At 47.5% G+C, this 21,802-nt stretch overlaps 1 protein-coding gene across 2 annotated transcripts in view; it reads left to right on the top strand.

Annotated features, from left to right (window-relative positions):
• The window catches only part of TAF4B (TATA-box binding protein associated factor 4b), a 351,422-nt gene that overhangs the window by 132,368 nt on the left and 197,252 nt on the right, over positions 1-21,802 (top strand). For both annotated transcript variants that reach the window (XM_069220053.1, XM_069220052.1), the window contains exon 9: positions 15,806-15,911. In XM_069220053.1, the coding sequence (XP_069076154.1) occupies positions 15,806-15,911 (106 nt within the window). The remainder of the gene's footprint in view (positions 1-15,805; positions 15,912-21,802) is intronic.

The raw sequence follows: 21,802 nt of genomic DNA on the forward strand, positions 1-21,802 counted from the left end.
GGCTAAGTTACAGGCTTCTTTGGGTTCAGGTTGCCTGTCTGCTGTATTGGAGTGGGGGGTTACCACATCTTGTAGTAACCACCCTTCTTCCACTCTTTCTTCTGTTAGCTGAGGAGCCACCCACTCAGGTTTAACAGTTGCCTGACTAGCCAGGACTTCTTGTGGGTCAGGTTGGACTTTATCAGGGCCATTTTTGGAGTTCTCCCCTACTGGAGCAGAATCTCCTTGGCTTGCTGTAACCTTGGCTAAAGGTTGTCCACCCTTCCTACTCTGTTTTCTTTTCTTCTTCTTCTGGGGCCTGCTTGCATTTACTGCAGAGGCAGGACTTCCAGAATCCTTGGGAGAGGACTGGCACTGGACCAGTTCCTCTCTTGGGCTCTGACTAACCTCTGGGTAGTCATTTCCAAGGAGACAATCAAGGGGGAGGTCTGTACTGACTACTACCCTTCTCCAGCTAAGAGTGCCACCCACTTCTATGGGTACTAAAGCCACAGGCCTCTTAGTGACCCTGTCTAGGCTAACTCTTACCCTGGCAGTCTCACCTGGGATGTACTGGTTTGAGAGCACCAGCCTGTCATGCACAATAGTGTGACTGGCACAAGTGTCTCTCAGGGCAGTGGTTGGGATTCCATTCACCAGTAGGTGGTGGAAGTGTCTACTTCCCTCTGGAATCTCCAACTCACCTGTTGGGCCCTGTTTCCAGTTGAAGGCTATGAAGACCTCCTCATCTGAGGAGTCATTTCCCATGGCTACACTGGTTACCCCTGGAATTTTGTTCTGGGGTTTGTTTTTGGGACAAGAAGTGTCCTTGGTGTGGTGCCCAGACTGTTTACAGTTGTGGCACCATGCCTTAGTGGCATCCCAGTTCTTACCCTGGTACCCACCTTTGTTTTGGGTTGTGTCTTGGGGCCCACCCACCTGTTCTGGTTTTTGGGGGCCTACCGAGGACTCTTTTTCTTTGTTTCTAGTGTCACCCACTTTCTCCTGGGGAGTTTTTGTAACCCCTTTCTTTTGGTCACCCCCAGTGGAAGTTTTGGTTACCCTAGTCTTGACCCAGTGGTCTGCCTTCTTTCCCAATTCTTGGGGAGAAATTGGACCTAGGTCTACCAGATACTGATGCAACTTTTCATTGAAGCAGTTACTTAAAATGTGTTCTTTCATAAACAAATTATAAAGCCCAACATAGTCACACACTTCATTTCCAGTTAACCAACCATCTAGTGTTTTTACTGAGTAGTCTACAAAATCAACCCAGGTCTGGCTCGAGGATTTTTGAGCCCCCCTGAATCTAATTCTATACTCCTCAGTGGAGAATCCAAAGCCCTCAATCAGGGTACCCTTCATGAGGTCATAAGATTCTGCATCTTTTCCAGAGAGTGTGAGGAGTCTATCCCTACACTTTCCAGTGAACATTTCCCAAAGGAGAGCACCCCAGTGAGATCTGTTTACTTTTCTGGTTACACAAGCCCTCTCAAAAGCTGTGAACCATTTGGTGATGTCATCACCATCTTCATATTTTGTTACAATCCCTTTGGGGATTTTTAGGATGTCAGGAGAATCTCTGACCCTATTTAAGTTGCTGCCACCATTGATGGGACCTAGGCCCATCTCTTTTCTTTCCCTTTCTATGGCTAGGAGCTGCTTTTCCAAAGCCAATCTTTTGACCATCCTGGCTAACAGGGGGTCATCTTCACTGAGAGCATCCTTAGTGATTTCAGAAATGCTGGACCCTCCTGTGAGGGAAGCAACATTTCTGACTATCATTTTTGGAGACAGGGCTTGAGAGGCCCTGGTCTCCCTATTTAGGACTGGAAGGGGGGAATTGCCCTCCAAGTCACTAATTTCTTCCTCTGTGAAGTCATCCTCAGAGGGGTTGGCTTTTTCAAACTCTGCCAACAGCTCCTGGAGCTGAATTTTGGTAGGTCTGGAGCCAATGGTTATTTTCTTTATATTACAGAGAGACCTTAGCTCCCTCATCTTAAGATGGAGGTAAGGTGTGGTGTCGAGTTCCACCACATTCATCTCTGTATCAGACATTATTTTGCTAAAAGTTGGAAGACTTTTTAAAGAATCTAAAACTGTTTCTAGAATCTAATTTCAAACCTTTAACAAACTTTTAAACTCTAAAAGACAATGCTAAACAGGGACTTAACACACAAGGCCCTAGCAGGACTTTTAAGAATTTTGAAAAATTTCAAATTGCAAAAATGAATTTCTAATGACAATTTTGGAATTTGTCGTGTGATCAGGTATTGGCTGAGTAGTCCAGCAAATGCAAAGTCCTGTACCCCACCGCTGATCCACCAATGTAGGAAGTTGGCTCTGTATGTGCTATTTCAAAGTAAGGAATAGCATGCACAGAGTCCAAGGGTTCCCCTTAGAGGTAAAATAGTGGTAAAAAGAGATAATACTAATGCTCTATTTTGTGGTAGTGTGGTCGAGCAGTAGGCTTATCCAAGGAGTAGTGTTAAGCATTTGTTGTACATACACATAGACAATAAATGAGGTACACACACTCAGAGACAAATCCAGCCAATAGGTTTTGTTATAGAAAAATATCTTTTCTTAGTTTATTTTAAGAACCACAGGTTCAAATTCTACATGTAATAGCTCATTTGAAAGGTATTGCAGGTAAGTACTTTAGGAACTTTAAATCATAAAAATTGCATGTATACTTTTCAAGTTATTGACAAATAGCTGTTTTAAAAGTGGACACTTAGTGCAATTTTCACAGTTCCTAGGGGAGGTAAGTTTTGGTTAGTTTTACCAGGTAAGTAAGACACTTACAGGGTTCAGTTCTTGGTCCAAGGTAGCCCACCGTTGGGGGTTCAGAGCAACCCCAAAGTCACCACACCAGCAGCTCAGGGCCGGTCAGGTGCAGAGTTCAAAGTGGTGCCCAAAACACATAGACTAGAATGGAGAGAAGGGGGTGCCCCGGTTCCGGTCTGCTTGCAGGTAGGTACCCGCGTCTTCGGAGGGCAGACCAGGGGGGTTTTGTAGGGCACCGGGGGGGACACAGGTCCACACAGAAATTTCACCCTCAGCGGCGCGGGGGCGGCCGGGTGCAGTGTAGAAACAAGCGTCGGGGTCGCAATGTTAGTCTATGAGAGATCTCTGGATCTCTTCAGCGCTGCAGGCAGGCAAGGGGGGGATTCCTCGGGGAAACCTCCACTTGGGCAAGGGAGAGGGACTCCTGGGGGTCACTTCTCCAGTGAAAGTCCGGTCCTTCAGGTCCTGGGGGCTGCGGGTGCAGGGTCTCTCCCAGGCGTCTGGACTTTAGGTTCAAAGAGTCGCGGTCAGGGGAAGCCTCGGGATTCCCTCTGCAGGCGGCGCTGTGGGGGCTCAGGGGGGACAGGTTTTGGTACTCACAGTATCAGAGTAGTCCTGGGGTCCCTCCTGAGGTGTTGGATCGCCACCAGCCGAGTCGGGGTCGCCGGGTGCAGTGTTGCAAGTCTCACGCTTCTTGCGGGGAGCTTGCAGGGTTCTTTAAAGCTGCTGGAAACAAAGTTGCAGCTTTTCTTGGAGCAGGTCCGCTGTCCTCGGGAGTTTCTTGTCTTTTCGTAGCAGGGGCAGTCCTCAGAGGATGTCGAGGTCGCTGGTCCCTTTGGAAGGCGTCGCTGGAGCAGGATCTTTGGAAGGCAGGAGACAGGCCGGTGAGTTTCTGGAGCCAAGGCAGTTGTCGTCTTCTGGTCTTCCGCTGCAGGGGTTTTCAGCTGGGCAGTCCTTCTTCTGGTAGTTGCAGGAATCTAATTTTCTAGGGTTCAGGGTAGCCCTTAAATACTAAATTTAAGGGCGTGTTTAGGTCTGGGGGGTTAGTAGCCAATGGCTACTAGCCCTGAGGGTGGGTACACCCTCTTTGTGCCTCCTCCCAAGGGGAGGGGGTCACATTCCTAACCCTATTGGGGGAATCCTCCATCTGCAAGATGGAGGATTTCTAAAAGTTAGAGTCACCTCAGCTCAGGACACCTTAGGGGCTGTCCTGACTGGCCAGTGACTCCTCCTTGTTTTTCTCATTTTTTTCTCCGGCCTTGCCGCCAAAAGTGGGGCCTGGCCTGAGGGGGCGGGCAACTCCACTAGCTGGAGTGTCCTGCTGGGTTGGCACAAAGGAGGTGAGCCTTTGAGGCTCACCGCCAGGTGTGACAATTCCTGCCTGGGGAAGGTGTTAGCATCTCCACCCAGTGCAGGCTTTGTTACTGGCCTCAGAGTGACAAAGGCACTCTCCCCATGGGGCCAGCAACATGTCTCGGTTTGTGGCAGGCTGCTAAAACTAGTCAGCCTACACAGATAGTCGGTTAAGTTTCAGGGGGCACCTCTAAGGTGCCCTCTGGGGTGTATTTTACAATAAAATGTACACTGGCATCAGTGTGCATTTATTGTGCTGAGAAGTTTGATACCAAACTTCCCAGTTTTCAGTGTAGCCATTATGGTGCTGTGGAGTTCGTGTAAAACAGACTCCCAGACCATATACTCTTATGGCTACCCTGCACTTACAATGTCTAAGGTTTTGCTTAGACACTGTAGGGGCACAGTGCTCATGCACTGGTACCCTCACCTATGGTATAGTGCACCCTGCCTTAGGGCTGTAAGGCCTGCTAGAGGGGTGTCTTACCTATACTGCATAGGCAGTGAGAGGCTGGCATGGCACCCTGAGGGGAGTGCCATGTCGACTTACTCATTTTGTTCTCACCAGCACACACAGGCTTGTAAGCAGTGTGTCTGTGCTGAGTGAGGGGTCTCTAGGGTGGCATAATACATGCTACAGCCCTTAGAGACCTTCCTTGGCATCAGGGCCCTTGGTACTAGAAGTACCAGTTACAAGGGACTTATCTGAATGCCAGGGTGTGCCAATTGTGGATACAATGGTACATTTTAGGTGAAGGAACACTGGTGCTGGGGCCTGGTTAGCAGGGTCCCAGCACTCTTCTCAGTCAAGTCAGCATCAGTATCAGGCAAAAAGTGGGGGGTAACTGCAACAGGGAGCCATTTCTTTACATGTATCATAGGATTTTACATTGATTTTCACTCTTCTAATATCTCCTTGTGTAGGAAAGTGCCACTTTTGGCATGGTTACCCCCTCACTTTTTTGCTTGATATTGATGCCAACTTTGAAAGTGAGCTAGGATTCTGCTAACCAGACCCCAGCACCCGTGTTCTTTCCCAAAATCTGTACCTTTTTGTTTTTCACAATTGGCACACAGGTAAGGCCCTTGTTAAAGGTACCCATGATACCAAGGGCCCTGTGGCCAGGGAGAGTCCCCAAGGGCTGCAGCATGTATTTTGCCACCCCTCATCAAGCACATGCACAATGTCCTTGCAGCTTGTGTGTGCTGGTGGGGAGAAAGACAGTCAACATGGCACCCTTCTCAGGGTTTCATGGCCACAAACGACTGCCTGTCGCATGGGTAAGTCACTCCTCTAGCAGGCCTTGCAGCCCTAAGGCAGGGTGCGCTATACCACAGGTGAGGGCATAGCTGAATGAGCAATATGCCCCTACAATGTATGTCCATTCTTGGACATTGTAAGTGCAGTGTAGCCATATTGAGTAAATGGTCTGGGAGTTTGTCATTTGAACTCCAAAGCTCCATAATGGCTTCACTGTTGGTATCAAACCTCGCAGCACAATAAACCCACACTGATGCCAGTGTGGGATTTATTAAGAAATGCACACAGAGGGCATCTTAGAGAATCCTCCATTATGCAGCATCCCCCACCTTGGTTTGGAGGACAGGGACCAATAGGGTTCCCCAAAGGGAGTGGATACAACAAGGGTATAACCACCCTCGGGGACTGTAGCCATTGGCTACTGCCCTATGCCAGGAATCTGGTGAGCTGGGTTCAGGGAGAGGCCTTCAGGAATCAACCTGACAAGACAAAAGGACTGCTAAGCTGAACCCTCCCAGCAAAGAAGGAAGACGCAAACTGACTTCGCCCCTGCCCTATCGGCAAGTCTACTGCTTTAAAGAGCCTGCAAAAAGAAGGTGACGCATCCTGCGGGACCAGTGACCTCTGCCAAGCTCTAGAGGTCTGCCCTGCACCCCAAAGTTCCAAAAACTCCTGTGGACAGCGGCCCTGTCCAAGAAGAAACTATTATCAATGGACTCCAGAGCCTCCCAGTATCCGTGAGCCCTGACCACCCTGCACCTGATGTCCAAGTGGTCCAATCAGCTAGAGAGAGTCCCCAGGCGATTGTGAGCAAGTGCCCACCCTGGGTTGACCTCTCCATCCCTTCACGACTCCTCCTGAAGAAGGAATCCTGAGGAGCCCCTGACGGAGAAAGCTCCGGACAAAGGTATCAGATGCCTAAAAGACGACTGCACCTGCAGCCCCCAGGCCTTGGAGAACCCGACCTCCGGTGCAGTTACGTTCAGCAGGTGGCCTTTCTCCCTGTCCAGCCTGTGGTTTTGCCAACGTCGACCCCCTAGACCTCGTCTGCAGCCTCTGAGTGACCCCCAGGGTCCCCTCATAGACCAGCTTTAAAATGGTATGCCTTGTTTGCACCCTGCACACGCCTGTCCCAGTGCCACTGAGGTTTGGATTTGGTGCCTACGGATCTATTGAAGTACTTACCTGCATCTTGAATCTTGTGGTTCTGGAAAGAAATCAAGCAATAAATTTAGAAAATATTTTTTTTTTTGCACAAAGACCATTGGTTTTGAGTTAAGTCATTGAGTGTGTGCTTCTTCTATTGTCTGTCTGTGTGTGTGTACAACAAATGCTTTGCACTACCCTCTTGTAGGAAGTTGGCTCTTTGTGCACACTATTTCTTACTTTGAAATAGTATATAGAGTCCAAGGGTTCCCCTTAGATGTAAGATAGTGGCAAAATTAGATAATTCTAATGCTCTACTTTGTGGTAGTGTGGTCTAGCAGTAGGCTTATCAGAGGGTAGTGTTAAGCATTTCTTGTACACACACAGGCAATAAATGAGGAACACACACTCATACTTACTCCAGGCCAATAGGTGTTTATATTGAAAAATATATTTTCTTAGTTTATTTTAAGAACCACCGGTTCAAGATTTACATTAACCACTTCAAATGTAAGGTGCTTCACTTCGATACTTTAGGAACTTTGAATAAAAGCAATATCATATACAGTTTTTGTAAAAATGGCAATAAGCTATTTTCAAAGTGGACAGAGTGCAAAAAGTAGGCACACAAAATACACCCTCAGCGGCACAGGGGCGGCCGGGTGCAGTGTGCAAAGCAGGCGTCGGGTTTCAGGTAGGAAACAATGGAGGGCCCCGGGGGTCACTCTAGCGGTGCAGGCAGGCACAGGGGGGGCTTCTCGGGACAGCCACCACCTGGGCTAGGCAGAGGGTCGCCTGGGGGTCACTCCTGCGTCGAAGTTCGGTTCATTCAGGTCCTGGGGGGCTGCGGGTGCAGTGTTGGTTCCAGCCGTCGGGTCCCTTGTTACAGGCAGTCGTGGTCAGGGGGAGCCTCTGGATTCTCTCTGCAGGCATCGCTGTAGGGGCTCGGGGAGGTCGTCTCTAGTTACTCAGAGGCTCTCAGTCGCCGGGGAGTCATCCCTGAGGTGTTTGTTCCCTGGATCTCGAGCCGGGGGTGTTGGGTGCAGAGTTTGAAGTCTCACGCTTCCGGCGGGAAACGTGCAGTCTTTGAAAGTTGCTTCTTTGTTGCAAAGAAGTAGCTGGTTTTGAATAGGGCCGCTGTTCACAGGAGTTTCTTGGTCCTTTAGTCCAGGGCAGTCCTCTGAGGCTTCAGAGGTTGCTGATCCCTGTCGGATGAATCTCTGGAGCAGGTTTTTGAAGTTGGAAACAGGCCGGTAGGGCTGGGGCCAAAGCAGCTGTCGTCTTCCTCCTTCTCTGCAGGCTTGTCGGTCAGCAGTCCTTCTTGTTTCTTCAGGTTGCAGGAATCTGATTTCCTGGTATCTGGGGAGCCCCTAAATACTGAATTTAGGGGTGTGTTTAGGTCTGGGAGGGCAGTAGCCAATGGCTACTGTCCTTGAGGGTGGCTACACCCTCTTTTGTGCCTCCTCCCTGTGGGGAGGGGGGCACATCGCTAATCCTGTTGGGGGAATCCTCCTTCTACAAGATGGAGGATTTCTCAAGGCAGGGGTCACCTCAGCTCAGGACTCCTTAGGGGCTGTCCTGACTGGTGGGTGACTCCTCCTTGTTTTTCTCATTATCTCCTCCAGCCTTGCCGCCAAAAGTGGGGGCGGTGGCCGAAGGGCGCTGTAACAAAAGGGGTGAGCCTTTGAGGCTCACTGCTAGGTGTTACAGTTCCTGCAGGGGGAGGTGAGAACAACCTCCACCCAGTACAGGCTTTGTTCCTGGTCACAGAGTGACAAAGGCACTCTCCCCATGTGGCCAGCAACATGTCTGGTGTCTGGCAGAAACTGGTCAGCCTACACTAGGAGTCGAAGGGGTATTCAGGGGGCATCTCTAAGATGCCCGCTGGGTGTATTTTTTACAATAAAGTGCACACTGGCATTGGTGTGGATTTATTGTGCTGAGAAGTTTGATACCAAACTTCCCAGTTTTCAGTGTAGCCATTATGGAACTGTGGAGTTCGTATTTGACAAACTCCCAGACCATATACTCTTTATGGCTACCCTGCACTTACAATGTCTAAGGTTTTGCTTAGACACTGTAGGGGCATAGTGCTCATGCACATATGCCCTCACCTGTGGTATGGTGCACCCTGCCTTAGGGCTGTAAGGCCTGCTAGAGGGGTGACTTACCTATGCCACAGGCAGTGTGAGGTTGGCATGGCACTCTGAGGGGAGTGCCATGTCGACTTATTAATTGTCTCCCCACCAGCACACACAAGCTGTGAGGCAGTGTCCATGTGCTGAGTGAGGGGTCCCCAGGGTGGCATAAGACATGCTGCAGCCCTTAGAGACCTTCCCTGGCATCAGGGCCCTTGGTACCAGGGGTACCAGTTAAAAGGGACTTACCTGGATGCCAGGGTTGTGCCAATTGTGGAGACAAAGGTACAGTTTAGGGAAAGAACACTGGTGCTGGGGCCTGGTTAGCAGGATCCCAGCACACTTTCAAATCATAACTTAGCATCAGCAAAGGTAAAACGTTAGGGGGTAACCATGCCAAGGAGGCATTTCCTTACACCTCTGATAAGCTTAACTTCCCGACCACACTACCACAAAAGAGAGCATTAGTATTCTCTACTTTAGCCTCTGTTAAGCCTCTGGGGAACCCCTGTACTCTGTACATACTATCTCATTTTTATATAGTGTATATACAGAGCCAGCTTCCTACACCTTGTATCTGAGGAAGTATGTTGGAGCACAAACATATTTGAAGTATTTCCTCTTTATGGACCTATTGTTTGGCGGTTACATATGTGAAAAAAAATCTAAAAGCTCTGGCCTTCGTCCTCCTTAACATTTGTTTTCATCTTAAGGATACAACAGGAAAAATCCCGGATGGAGGGCAGGTACTTAATGACTGCTGAAACATTTATGGCATACTTTTCTCCACTTTTCAACAGTTTTGCTTTTTAACCAGCCTTCTTTATCACACATGTACTGGAAGGATTGCTTTGGTTCTATCCTTCTGCGTTTGTGCATTAGAGGAATCTGTACTTGATTCCAAACAAAGGTTTTCCCTGCAGCCTTTTGTCTGCCTAATGAGCCTACTACTGAAATAAATTACTTAAATATCAGTTACCTATATCAACTCTATTGTGACTTCCAGACTTTTGCACTGTGGAATCAGTGGTAATAAATAACTGTTGCTTAAAGGGTACACTTTGGATTTAGTGTCTTTGGAGAACTTAGGGTCTTGCTGCTGTGAAATAGAGGGGTCTGATAATTTTGGTGTATTTAAACTCCTTTCATGTTTGTTACTCTTATTAATCCAATGCTATCAATGATTGAGAAATTTGCATGAATCACAAGCCTATAGCGAATGCTAGCTTCCATTTTCTGACCTTTTGTTTGCTAATATTTCAGAACCTTCTTCTCTAAAGACCTCCATGTCTTTTCCAAGTTTAATATTTCAATTGAAAGGATCCATCTCGTAGAAAAACAGCCTTTTCTATGGCTTGCGTTTTGAGCTCTGAAAAAAGCTAGAGATTCTGCAAATGTTTTGAAATGCAATGTTTTACCTGATTAGTTAGCTTGCATAGGAGATTAGCCATACAGCTTTCAATTAAGGAGAAGGAAGCCCAACCTCTTTGGCAGATATTTTTGCACTGCAAGCATGTTGAATTTGAAGACTGCAAAGTCTGTTACAATACATATCTGAGACTTCTACTTGCAGATTCCTTAACTTAGAGCTTCCCACCAGTTGTCAGACTGGATCCAGGGATTTTTCTTCGAGCAGTACCCTTGAGAGCCGTCAGGTGGCATCGGTGTTTGTCATTGGTGGCATGGTTGCTGTGATGTTGGGGATTCTACGTAGGCGCCACCTCTGCGCTCTGATGTCAGTTATTTTCTTTCTGTGCCATGTGCTGATCTGGAGAGGGCCCCCCTGGTCATTTCTTTACATGTTTTTTTTTGTGACTTTTGTTGTGTCATGGATGTCCCCGAAGACCGGGTTCAGACAATGTGAGGACTGTCACCACATGTTGGTGACAGACCCACACCGGGTCTGTTTATGGTGTTTAGAGCACAACCACAACCTGAAGTCGTGCTCTGAGTGCCGGGCCATGCATCCAGGGGCGCTGAGGGAGTGGTTACTAAAGCTGATGGCGGCCCAGCACTCTACTCGGCATCGCTCCCGGTCTTGCTCGAGAGGAAGGTCTTGAGACTGCTCGCAGAGTCACAACCACTTGTCTTCTTCCAAGTCTTTGGGTCACTTGGCTAAGAAGAAGCCAAAGAAGGTTAGGCATTATTCGACTTAACCCTGTCACTTGGTTAATGCGACAGGGAGGTGCGTTGACACTCCGTGTATGGAGCCTACTTCTGGGTCTGCTGTGTGCCTCCCAGAGTTTCTGGGAGTCGGAGTGACCCCTGCCCCACCAAAGAAGGCCATGCGTCTCATATTTGGGCAGTATGATTCCCCCCCCCCCAACCTGTGGCACCGTCACAGCCTGGGTGTTCGGCTGGGCGCCTTTGGGTTCTGTGCCGGTGACTTCGGCCTCCGAGGGCTTTTCCGGATAGGCTCGCGGATCTGTACCGATGCCGATCGTGCCATTGTGACTTTCCCTGGTGCCTGCTACGTTGTTGACACTCTTGACGTCGGTTGGGCCCGTGTTCGACGTCAACTGAATCCTAATTCCTAACAACCCAGAGCCGGAACGGTGTTTGCCAACGCCACTTTCAACTTCGGTGGGGCCTACTCAACCCAGGTCAGATTTGGACCCTTTTTCCTATGAGTACAAATATGAGGAGGGCTTGGAGGGGTCGCTGGACCCTTATGAATACCAACTGGGTGACCATAATATGGACTGGGCACAGGAATTGAACAAGGCCAGTGGGCTGGATTCTCTTCCAGATGCTGACATGCTTTCTTCTCCTACCGTGGCTACAGCGGAGGAATCCTCCTATTCAGTGGTGGCAATAGGGAAGCTATACCCAATCATTGTGGGATACTGTCGCGCAAGTCTTTCTGCAGATCCCGGAGGAGACCCAGGCTATCATCTCTCAAGCTGTTGCTGTTGCGAGAGACGAGGCGAAGTTCACTATTCGCTGTGGGCTGGACAAGACTAACTCTCTGGGTAGATCGGTTGCGTCAACAGTGTCCTTGAGGCACCAAGCCTCGTTGAGGACATCTGTTTTTTCGGGGGATGTCCAACAAACCCCCTATGGACATGCCCTTTAATGGCACCAATCTCTTCGTAGACAAGACCGACTCTGCGATTGAGAGGTTCAAGGAGTCCCGGGCTCTAGCTCGGTCCCTTGGCCTTTCGACTGCCCCTCGCCGACAACAGCCTGCCTTGCGCCTCTTTCGTTGCCACAGAAGGGGCTTCCTGTCACGTTCCTTTCTCAACCACTGTGCCATCCAAGCTACCCAGCAGAGTCCTCTCTCACCTTCAGACTATGGCGAGCATTCTGCACTTGGTGGGGTTCACTATAAACATGCAGAAGTCACGCCTGACTTCCCCTCAAACGCTCCCTTTCATCGGAGCTGTTCTGGACACAGTGCAGTTTTGGGCCTATCCTCCCGAAAAGCATCTTCAGGATATTCAGGCTATGATTCAGATGTTTCAGCCTCTATCCTGGGTTTCAGTGCGAATGACTGAGTCTGCTGGGCCTCATGGCTTCCTGCATCCTGGGTTGACATGCCAGATGGCCTATGTGGCTCTGCAGTGGGACTTGAAGTTCCAGTGGTCACAGCATCGGGGTAATCTCTCCAACATGGTCCAAATTTCGGAGGGCTCTGTGCAAGATCTGCAGTGGTGGATTTCGAATCTGCATTGGGTCAACGGCAGATCCCTCTCCCTTCCCCCAACCGGATCTTACAGTAGTGACCGACGTGTCACTCCTGGGATGGGGCGGGCACATGGGAGAGTCCGATATCAGAGGTGTTTGGTTTCCGGCGGAGTCTGCACTCCACATCAATCTTCTGGTGCTCTGGTCGATCGGGCTTGCATTGAAAACATCCCTTCCCTCTCTCAAAGGAAAAGTGGTTCAGGTGTTCAGACAACACTACCGCCATGTGGTACTGCAACAAACCGGGTGGAGTGAGGTCCTGTGCCCTTTGTCAAGAGGCTTTGTACCTCTGAATGTGGCTGGCACATTAGAGCATTACCCTGGTGGCTCAACATCTGGAGGGCTCTCTGAATGCCAGAGCAGACCAACTCCGCCATCAATGCATAGTCCATCACGTATGTCATCTCTATCCAGAGGTGGTGCAAAGTCTCTTTCAGTAGTGAGGAAAGCCTTGGTTATATCTGGTTGCCTCCGCAGAGAAGGCGCAATGTCAGCTCTTTCGCGCATTGGAGTTTCCAAGGTGGCACTCGCTTGGCGACGCTTTTAGTCTCAAATGGAACTCAGGCCTCCTTTATGCCTTCCTGCCTATACCACTTGTGTCCGCCAGAGTTCTGAAGATCAAGAATGACTGGGCCCAAGTAATCCTTGTGGCTCCAGACTGGCAGGAAGAGTATGGTATTCAGAGCTACTGAGCATGACCATAGATGCGCCAGTAAGACTGCCCCTTCTGGAGGATCTTCTCTCGCAGCAACAGGGGGCGGTCCTTCACCTGAACCTGTCCAATCTTCTCCTCCATGCATGGAGATTGAGCAGTGGCATTTGATGGCTTTTGACCTTCCACCTGAACTCTGTTATGTTATCTTGGCATCCAGGTGTCCCTCCAGCAAAACAATAGCTGACTGTCGTTGGCATAAATTTGTGGCATGGTGTTCCAACAGATCTGCTACTCTGTCTGAGGTTCTTTTGTTCATTCTTTCTTTAGCCGAGCAGGGCTCCGCATGGGCATCCTTAAAGGTTACTTATCAGCTAACTCAGCCTTTCTTGGATTGCTAGACCAACCTTCCCTTTTTGAATCTCCTATTTTTGGTACATTCCTTAAGGGACACACCCATTTGTTTCCTCCCACTTGGTTTATTATGCCTCAGTGGGACCTCAATCTGGTCCTCACTTAGTTGATGTGTGCCTCTTTTGAGACATTACACAGTTGCCTCTTACTGCTCCTTACTCTCAAAACTGCATTTCTTGTTGCCATCACCTCTGCTACCAGAATGAGTGAGCTTCAAGCTCTTTCTTCTAAACCGTCATTTTTGTCTTTTCTCCCTGACAAAGTGTTGCTTTATACGAGGGCCTCCTTCCTTCACAAGGTTGTTAGGCCTTTTCAAGTGCCCTATCCATCGCCTTGCCTATTTTTAGGCACCCCCAAATCCTTCTTATGAGGAGGAGAGACTCCATCGTCCGGATCCAAAAAGAGCATTCTATCTCAACTGTACTAAAGATTTCCAGGTGAACAACCGACTCTTTGGGTATGTGGGTGTGAAGAAAGGGATGGCGGTACAGAAGTGTACCATCTCACGATGGGTACTACTTTGCATCAAAATATGCTACACTTAGGCAAAGAAGCAACCCCCTGAGGGCTTGTGTGCTTCCTCACAAGAGGAACTGCTACTTCCACAGCATAGCATGTGGAGTTCCTGTCCTGGACATATGCCAGGCAGCTATGTGGGCATCCCTGCACACATTCACAAAAAATTACTGCACGGGCAGTCTGGTCCATAGAGACTGATCCTTTGGTCGTTCGGTCCTGCAGGACTTTTTAGTATGATTCTGGTTCGCAGCCTATCACCTAGGATGGTATTATTTGGGCATTTATTCTAGGGAAAGGAATCTGCAACTAGAAGTCTCTATCAGATAAACAAGTTACTTACATTCAGTAACCATTTATCTGGTAGAGACATATTCTAGTTGCAGATTCCTTACCGACCCACCCATCCTCCCTGCTTGCAAACTGTTTTTTGGGGACAGGGATTCCCTTTTCAGGGCCTTAGCTCTGGCGCACCATTCTCAGTATTCTTCATAGCTCCGTGCTTTGGTGTGGATAGTCATGAAACTGACGTCACAGCGCATAGGCGGCACCTATGTACGACCCAGACATCATCACGGTAACGACAAACGTGAAGTCTACCGACACAACCTGACTGTGTACAAGGGTATTGCTCCAAGGAAACTAGCCGTATCCAATCTGACGCCTGGAGGAAATTGTAAGGTAAGGAATCTACAACTAGAGTGTCTCTAACAGATAAATCCTTACCAAAGGTAACTAACTTGTTCTTTAGGACTGTATAACTTTTTATTTGTTACATATTTATAAAAGTTGTGCTACTTTCACATACAGTTTCCAGTGGTGGAAGGTTATCATTAGATTAGACAGTGTGGCTGCTGAAAAGTGATAGGAGAAAAATGACATGAGGCCGAACAGACATTTGTTGACTCTAAATTTATAAAATTAGACTTGTAAATCAATTTAGCATAATTTTACAAAACGTGCAAGGCAAATGTAGTGCTGCTTAGGAGTGAAGCATTTTTCAATTTTTTTTAATTTATTTTTACTTGAAACCATCTCCCTGATGCCATTTACAGTTTGAGGGTACCTGTTGTGAGTCTTGAAGCAAGGCCACACAGACTGAAGATCACAGCAATGTTTTGCAGCCGAGGACGAAGAGTAAAGTGATCTGATTTAGCCTACGTGAAGATGGTTACCAGCTTCTGATGCATGTAAAAAGCCAGTAAAGTAGGCTTTGTATGATGGTTCGCATAGGGGTAGTTGGTAAAGTGACTGGCCATATTTTAATATAGTGTTTTGCCATTTTTGTTTCATAGTATTAGTGTGTGCGTGAATCATAAGTATTTTGCAGGAGCTGTGTAGTGTTCTTGCCTCTGGGGAGAGAATTTGGTTTGACGAGCAAATGGAGGGTGTTGTATGGTTAGCTCATGGTAAGGGTGTTCACCTGGTCCTCCGAACAGAAGTCAATAATGGCCTTTTGAAATAGCTGTGGTGTAATGTATTCAGGTAAGGAGATAAGGGACGGGAATGGCACGTGCTGGCCAGATTAAAATTTTAACTTCAGTTAACTTCATACAGATCACTGGCATCCACATATAATGTTTTTTACTACTAATGACAATACAGTGCTTTCATGGTAACATTTATATTTATTTGTTAGGTTTCAATTATACTACATGGGGTCAAGAAAACTGATCAGCAATCTGTAATTGGGAAGCTTCTGCTATATCCATGGACACTACATGCACACAGCTATATGCACTGAAGATATTTTAGCTGCTTGACAGTTACATAAACTAGGCTAGTAAATGCAACTGAATCTAGATATGTTTGCACAGTAAGCAACATTTTTGCAAAGACATTGCTCTAAAAAATCTTTTCTTTTTCTAGGGTCAATCCTGAAACAGATTACACTTCCAGGAAACAAGATTCTTTCACTTCAAGCACCTCGTCCTCAAAGGAATAATATTAAGGAGAATGGAATGACTTCCTTCAGGTAACTTATTTTTTGGTGTCTTTTGAATGCTGTCTTCCCACGGAAGTCTTATGCTTTTCAAAAATATGTTTGTGTTTATGTATTGCCATCGATGGTTTGCAAATATTAAAAATTATGACCGATTGCTAGGTATTACTTGCTCTCTGCAAATAGCCTCTACTAAACATAAACCCATAACTTGTACTGTGCCACAGTGTCTCCTATACTATGTTACAGCTTAAGCATTAGTAGCTATACATAGTGGACATAGTGGCTCACTGATTCACCAGACTTCTTAGTGCTGCCTTCCAGTACTTTTAGATACTAGCCTCCAGTGACCAGTCATACCTGCAGCCTACTAAGCTTCTGATACTACTGTTTAGTATCCCCTTCAAGTGCCTCAGGCAAAGGGAGAACGAGAAAGGGAAGGAAAGTAAAACACAAGGAAAATAGCACCTGAGAGTGAGTGATGCAAAGAAAACCAGAATGTTGAAGGGGGTGAGGGGGTGAACCTTCAAGAGAGAGAGGGTATTTCTTGTTTTTTAACATACAGAATGGAATACAATTTGACACATCTTTTTAGAAACATATCCCTATTTCTGCAATGCTATCATTAATACTTCGATTATAGGGTGCTTTCCCACTGTTCAAATCCGCATCTAACCTTGTTGCTATGAGTAACAGTGTAATGTTAGTAGAATCTGCATCCCCAAAGTGGACCCAACAGGGCAGGTTGTGGTGTTCTCTTTTCTCTGAGTTGTTAAAAATCACTATACAAGTCCCCATCTGATATGCTTCTAGTTGCACATTCCTTACCTTAGAACTTCCCCCAGGTGTCTAACTGGATCTGTAGATTTTTCTTCGAGCAGTACCCTGCATGCCGTCAAGTGGCATCTGTCGACTCCGCCTTTGTTGTAGGCGTTGTGGTCGTTATGATGACATCACGGTCATACTTAAGTGCCACCCCGGCGCGCTGACGTCAGTTTGTTTATTTCCGTACCATGCGCAGATCTGGAGAAGAGCAACCCGGGTAAATTTTTGATCAAATTTGACCTTTGTTGTCTTTTTGGACTTTCTGGTGCCTCAACAGATGTCTCGTAAGACTGGCTTCAAGCCTTGGGAAGGCTGTATCTGCATGATGTTGATGACAGACCCACGCCTGGTTTGTTTGTGTCTGGAGCGTGACCATGACCCGAAGTCGTGCTCCGAGTGCCGGCCGTGAACCCGAAGGCTTTGAGTGAGCCGTCCCTAAATCTTTTATGGCGGTCAAGTGCTTGACTCCGTGTCGCTCCCGGTCTCGCTCAAGAGGAAGGTCTTGAGACAGCTCATGGAGTCATCACCACTCCTTCTCGTCCCTGGGGCCCCCCTCACCAAGCACAGGCATACTGCCATTGCAGCTTATGTGTGTTGGTGGGGAGAAAAAGGCAAAGTCAACATGGCAACCACTCAGGGTGCCATGCCATCAAACCACTGCCTGAGGCATAGATAAGGCATCCCTCTAGCAGGCTTTTCAGCCCTTAGGCACGGTGCACTACACCACACGTGAGGGCATAGCTGCATGAGCAATATGCCCCTACAATGTCTATGTCCATCCTTAGACATTGTAAGTGAAGTGTGATAATATAAAGTACATGGGCTGGGAGTTTGTCATTATGAACTCCACAGCACCATGGTGGCTTCACTGAAATCTGGAAAGCTTGGTATCAAACTTCTCAGCACAATAAACCCACAGAGCACTATCAGAGGTGCCCCCACAAACTCCAGGCCCACTTTCCTGGACTTTGTGAGTGCGGGCACACCATTTTAAGCGTGTACTGGACATAGGTCACTACCTATGTCCAGCCACATAATGTTAACTCCGAATCTAGGCATGTTTCACACCAAACATGTCGGAATCATACCCAAATACTGTTGCATGTATTGGAAGTATGATTCCATGCACTCTGGGGGCTCCTTAGAGGACCCTCAGCATTGCTACCACCAGTCTTACAAGGTTTTCTGGGCAGCCCTGCTGCTGCCACCCCTCAGGCAGGTTTCTGCCCTCTTGCGCTTGATCTGATCAAGTCCAGGAAGGCAGTACAAAGGATTTCCTTTGGGAGAGAGAGGGGACACCCTCTCCCTTTGAAAATAGGTGTGACTGGCTTTGAGGAGGAGGGGGTGGGTTAGCCTCCCTAAGCCACTGGTTTGCTTTGAAGGGCACATTTGGTGCCCTCCGTGCATAAACCAGTCCACACCAGCTCCGAGACCCCCAGTCCCTGCTCTGGTGCGAAACTGGGCAATGAAAATGGGAGTGACCACTCCTCTGCCCAACACCACCCCTGGGGTGGTGCCCAGGGCTCCTCCAGAGGGTCCCTGGGTTCTGCCATCTTGTTTCCAAGGTTGGCAAGGAACTCTGACGTCACCTGTCTGGCCTGGCCACTCAGTCACCCAGAACCCCCTCCTGGTAGGTGCTTACCTGGTTAGGTGAGGAATCCCCCTTTCAGGGCTATTTAGGGTCTCTCTCTTGGGTGGGTCCTCCGATTCAGCTTGTAAGATTCCAGCAGGACTCCTCTGCTTTGACTTCAGGCCACTGTAACCGCGACTGGATCCTCCAGGAACCGACAAACGCTGCTACAACGAAGAAGACTCTTCTTCAACTTTGTTTCCACGTCTCCTGCCAGAGGACATTTGATTATTTTGGATTTTGGTTTTACATTTGGGCCATGAGAGCTTGTCTAACTCACAAAATCGTCCCACTTGGAATGGTGAGGGCTACACTTTTTGGACTTTGGGACGCTGCCATGTAAAAAAATCTACGAGACCTAGACATCTGAAAAACAAACGCCTGGGTGAATCCAGGGTTGTGTCCTTACCATGCATCCTGTACCATTTTCGTACCCACAATGCCCTGCAAACCTCCAACTTTGCTGGAAATCACACACTTATCCCACATTTTGTGATGGAACTTTCTGGAATCTGCAGGAATCCACAAAATTCATACCACCCAGCATTGTTGCATCTATAGCGATAAAAATTCTGCCCCACTTGTCAGCTTAAAAACATTATTTTCCAGACAGCCCATTTGGACCTGCTTTGGTTCCCCCACCTCATTTTGGTATCATTTTTACTAGGAGACTGAGGGTGAACGTTGGGTGGTAGGAAATTTGTGCTGGTGCGGTGTCCCCACACAGAATTTTTTTTTTTTAGCTAAACTTGTGGTTTGCTGGGGATTCTGGGTTAAAAAAAAAAAGTTTTATATTTGATAATTTTGATGTGTTCACATTGTGTTTTGGGGCATATCCTTTTGCGGGCACTAGGCCTAACCACACAAGTGAAGTACCAGTTTTTTCAGGAGACTTGGGGGACCGCCGTGTGGCCAAATTGAAGTTTGCAAAGAATTCTAGTTAACAGAACCTGGCGAGAGCCCCACATGTCACCCCATCTTGGATTCCCCTAGGTGCCTAATTTTAAAAAAATGCACAGGTATCTAAGGTTTCCCTAGGTGCTGGCTGAGGTGGAGATCAAAATCCACAGCTAGGCACTTTCCAAGAAACGCATCCATTTTCAATGTAAAAATGTGAGGTGTCCATGCTGCGTTTCCTGCCGCGGGCATTAGGCCTACCCACACAAGTGAGGTTCCATTTTTATTGGGAGACTTGGGGGAACACAGAATAGCTAGGAACAAGTGTTATTGCCCGTTGTCTTTCTCTATATTTTTTCCTTCCAAATGTAGGACAGTGTGTTTAAAAAAAAACTAAAAAAAAAAAAAGTATTTTTGAGAAATGCCCTGAAATTCACATGCTATGCTAGTATGGGCACCCGGAATTCAGAGATGTGCAAATAACCACTGCTTCGCAACACCTTATCTTGTGCCCATTTTGGCAATACAAAGGTTTCCTTGATACCTTTTTTTCACTCTTTATATTTCAGCAAATGAATTGATGTATGCCAGGTATACAATGACAACCCGTTGCAAGGTGCAGCTCCTTTATTGACTCTGGGTACCTAGGGTTCTTGATGAACCTACAAGCCCACTATATCCCCGCAATCAGAAGAGCCCAGCAGACATAACTGTATATTACTTTAGAAAATCTGATATTGCAGGAAAAAGTTAGAGTAAAACGTGGAGAAAAATTGTGGGGGGGTTTTTCACTTTAATTTCAATTTTTTTTAATTTTATTTCAGCTGTTATTTTCCATAGGAAAACCTTGTAGGATCTACACAAATGACCCCTTGGTGAATTCATAATTGTGTCTACTTTTCAAAAATGGATAGCTTTCCGGGATACAGCGTTAGTTTCACATCCATTTGTGTCACTAACTGGAAGGAGGCTAAAAGCACAAAAAATAGAAAACATTGGGTGTTTGAAGGGGTTACTGAACCATAAATACAAGTTTGAACAGCATTAACATATAGAGACGAATATTACCTCAATTGCAGACAGTTTCCTTCCCTGTAAATCGGCATCCAAAGGGTTTGTGCTGTAGGGGACTGGCCTACTTATCCAAAGGACAAAATAAACATGAAAACTTGTTGCTCTCTCTGGACTGGAAAGTCTTTCTTACTACTGCTGCAACGATTCTTTAGGAAAACCCCTTAACTGTTAGTTGCTACTTAAAAGTAGGTTATCTAAGGTGTCCTTCAGTTACCTTGTAATATCTCTGTTGGAACGTGCCTTCTGTTAAAATTCAGTCTCGTCTGAGGTGCCGGCAAGGCACTCGCTCTAAGCGGGTGGCAAGACTTTCGGGAAGGCAAGGTGGATATGCTCATAATTGCATTAAGAGTGAGGTCTATCTTGATTGTAGGGAGTCGAGTAACACGGCCATCAGTTCTGCGGGTTCCTCGACTGTACAGTTGCATCCAAAAGAGGGGCTCTAGCCACTTCCGCATAGTCTACAGTGAAACACCTGCTTTGCGCGTAGGTGTAGAAGTGATGCCTCTGTTTCTGCAGACCTTGATGTGGTCTTTGCAGCAACATTAACATTTGTTTTTAGCCGACAGCGACTGTGGCTCATGACATTGCAGCGTTCAGTAGCTGACAGGTTAGCAGTTCGAAACTCATCCCAGGGCAGAGCGCCTTTTTTCTATCCGTAGTTATTTCCCCATGAAATGAAAAATCTGCTGAAGACGAAAGTAAACTTGACAACATGAATAAAGGTGAATCTTAAATGGTTTAATATCGGAAACAGGGTTCTGTTACCAGTCAACGTGAATTAAAGAAGTGGTTGTTTTATCGGCATTGAGTTGCACACGAGCATTTGGCGTCTTGTTGTTCTCAGCCGAAGCAAAATGATAATTACAGGTTCGATGGCATCTGTCGCTGTAGATACGCATGTTCTGCAATAGCTCGCCATCTGGTGTTGGGCCGGAGTGTTACAAGTTGTTTTTCTTCGAAGAAGTCTTTCGAGTCACGGGACCGAGTGACTCCTCCTTTTGTCTCCATTGCGCATGGGCGTCGACTCCATCTTCGATTGTTTTTTTTCCGCCATCGGGTTCGGACGTGTTCCTGTCGCTCCGAGTTTCGGAACAGAAAAAATAGTTAATTTCGGAAGATTTTCGTCGGTATTGTTGCGTTCGGGATCGGCGTACTTACATTCAACACCGCATCGAAGATCGAAGAGCTCCGGTGCCCTTCGGGGTAGTTTTTCGATCCTCCGTCGGGGCCTGGTCGGCCCGACCGCGTGCTGAGGAACGCCGATGGAACGGACCCCTTTCCGTTTCTGCCCCAAATGCCACAATAAATACCCCTACACAGACCAACACTTGGTCTGCAACCTGTGCCTGTCACCTGAGCACAGCGAAGACACCTGCGAGGCCTGTCGTGCGTTCCGGTCCCGAAAAACACTCCGAGACCGTCGAGCCAGAAGACTTCAAATGGCGTCCGCACCGACAGCCCGACGGGAGTTCGAGGAACAGGAAGAGGAAGGTACCTT

Source organism: Pleurodeles waltl, chromosome 2_2 (genome assembly GCF_031143425.1).
Source record: "Pleurodeles waltl isolate 20211129_DDA chromosome 2_2, aPleWal1.hap1.20221129, whole genome shotgun sequence".
Lineage (NCBI taxonomy): Eukaryota > Metazoa > Chordata > Amphibia > Caudata > Salamandridae > Pleurodeles > Pleurodeles waltl.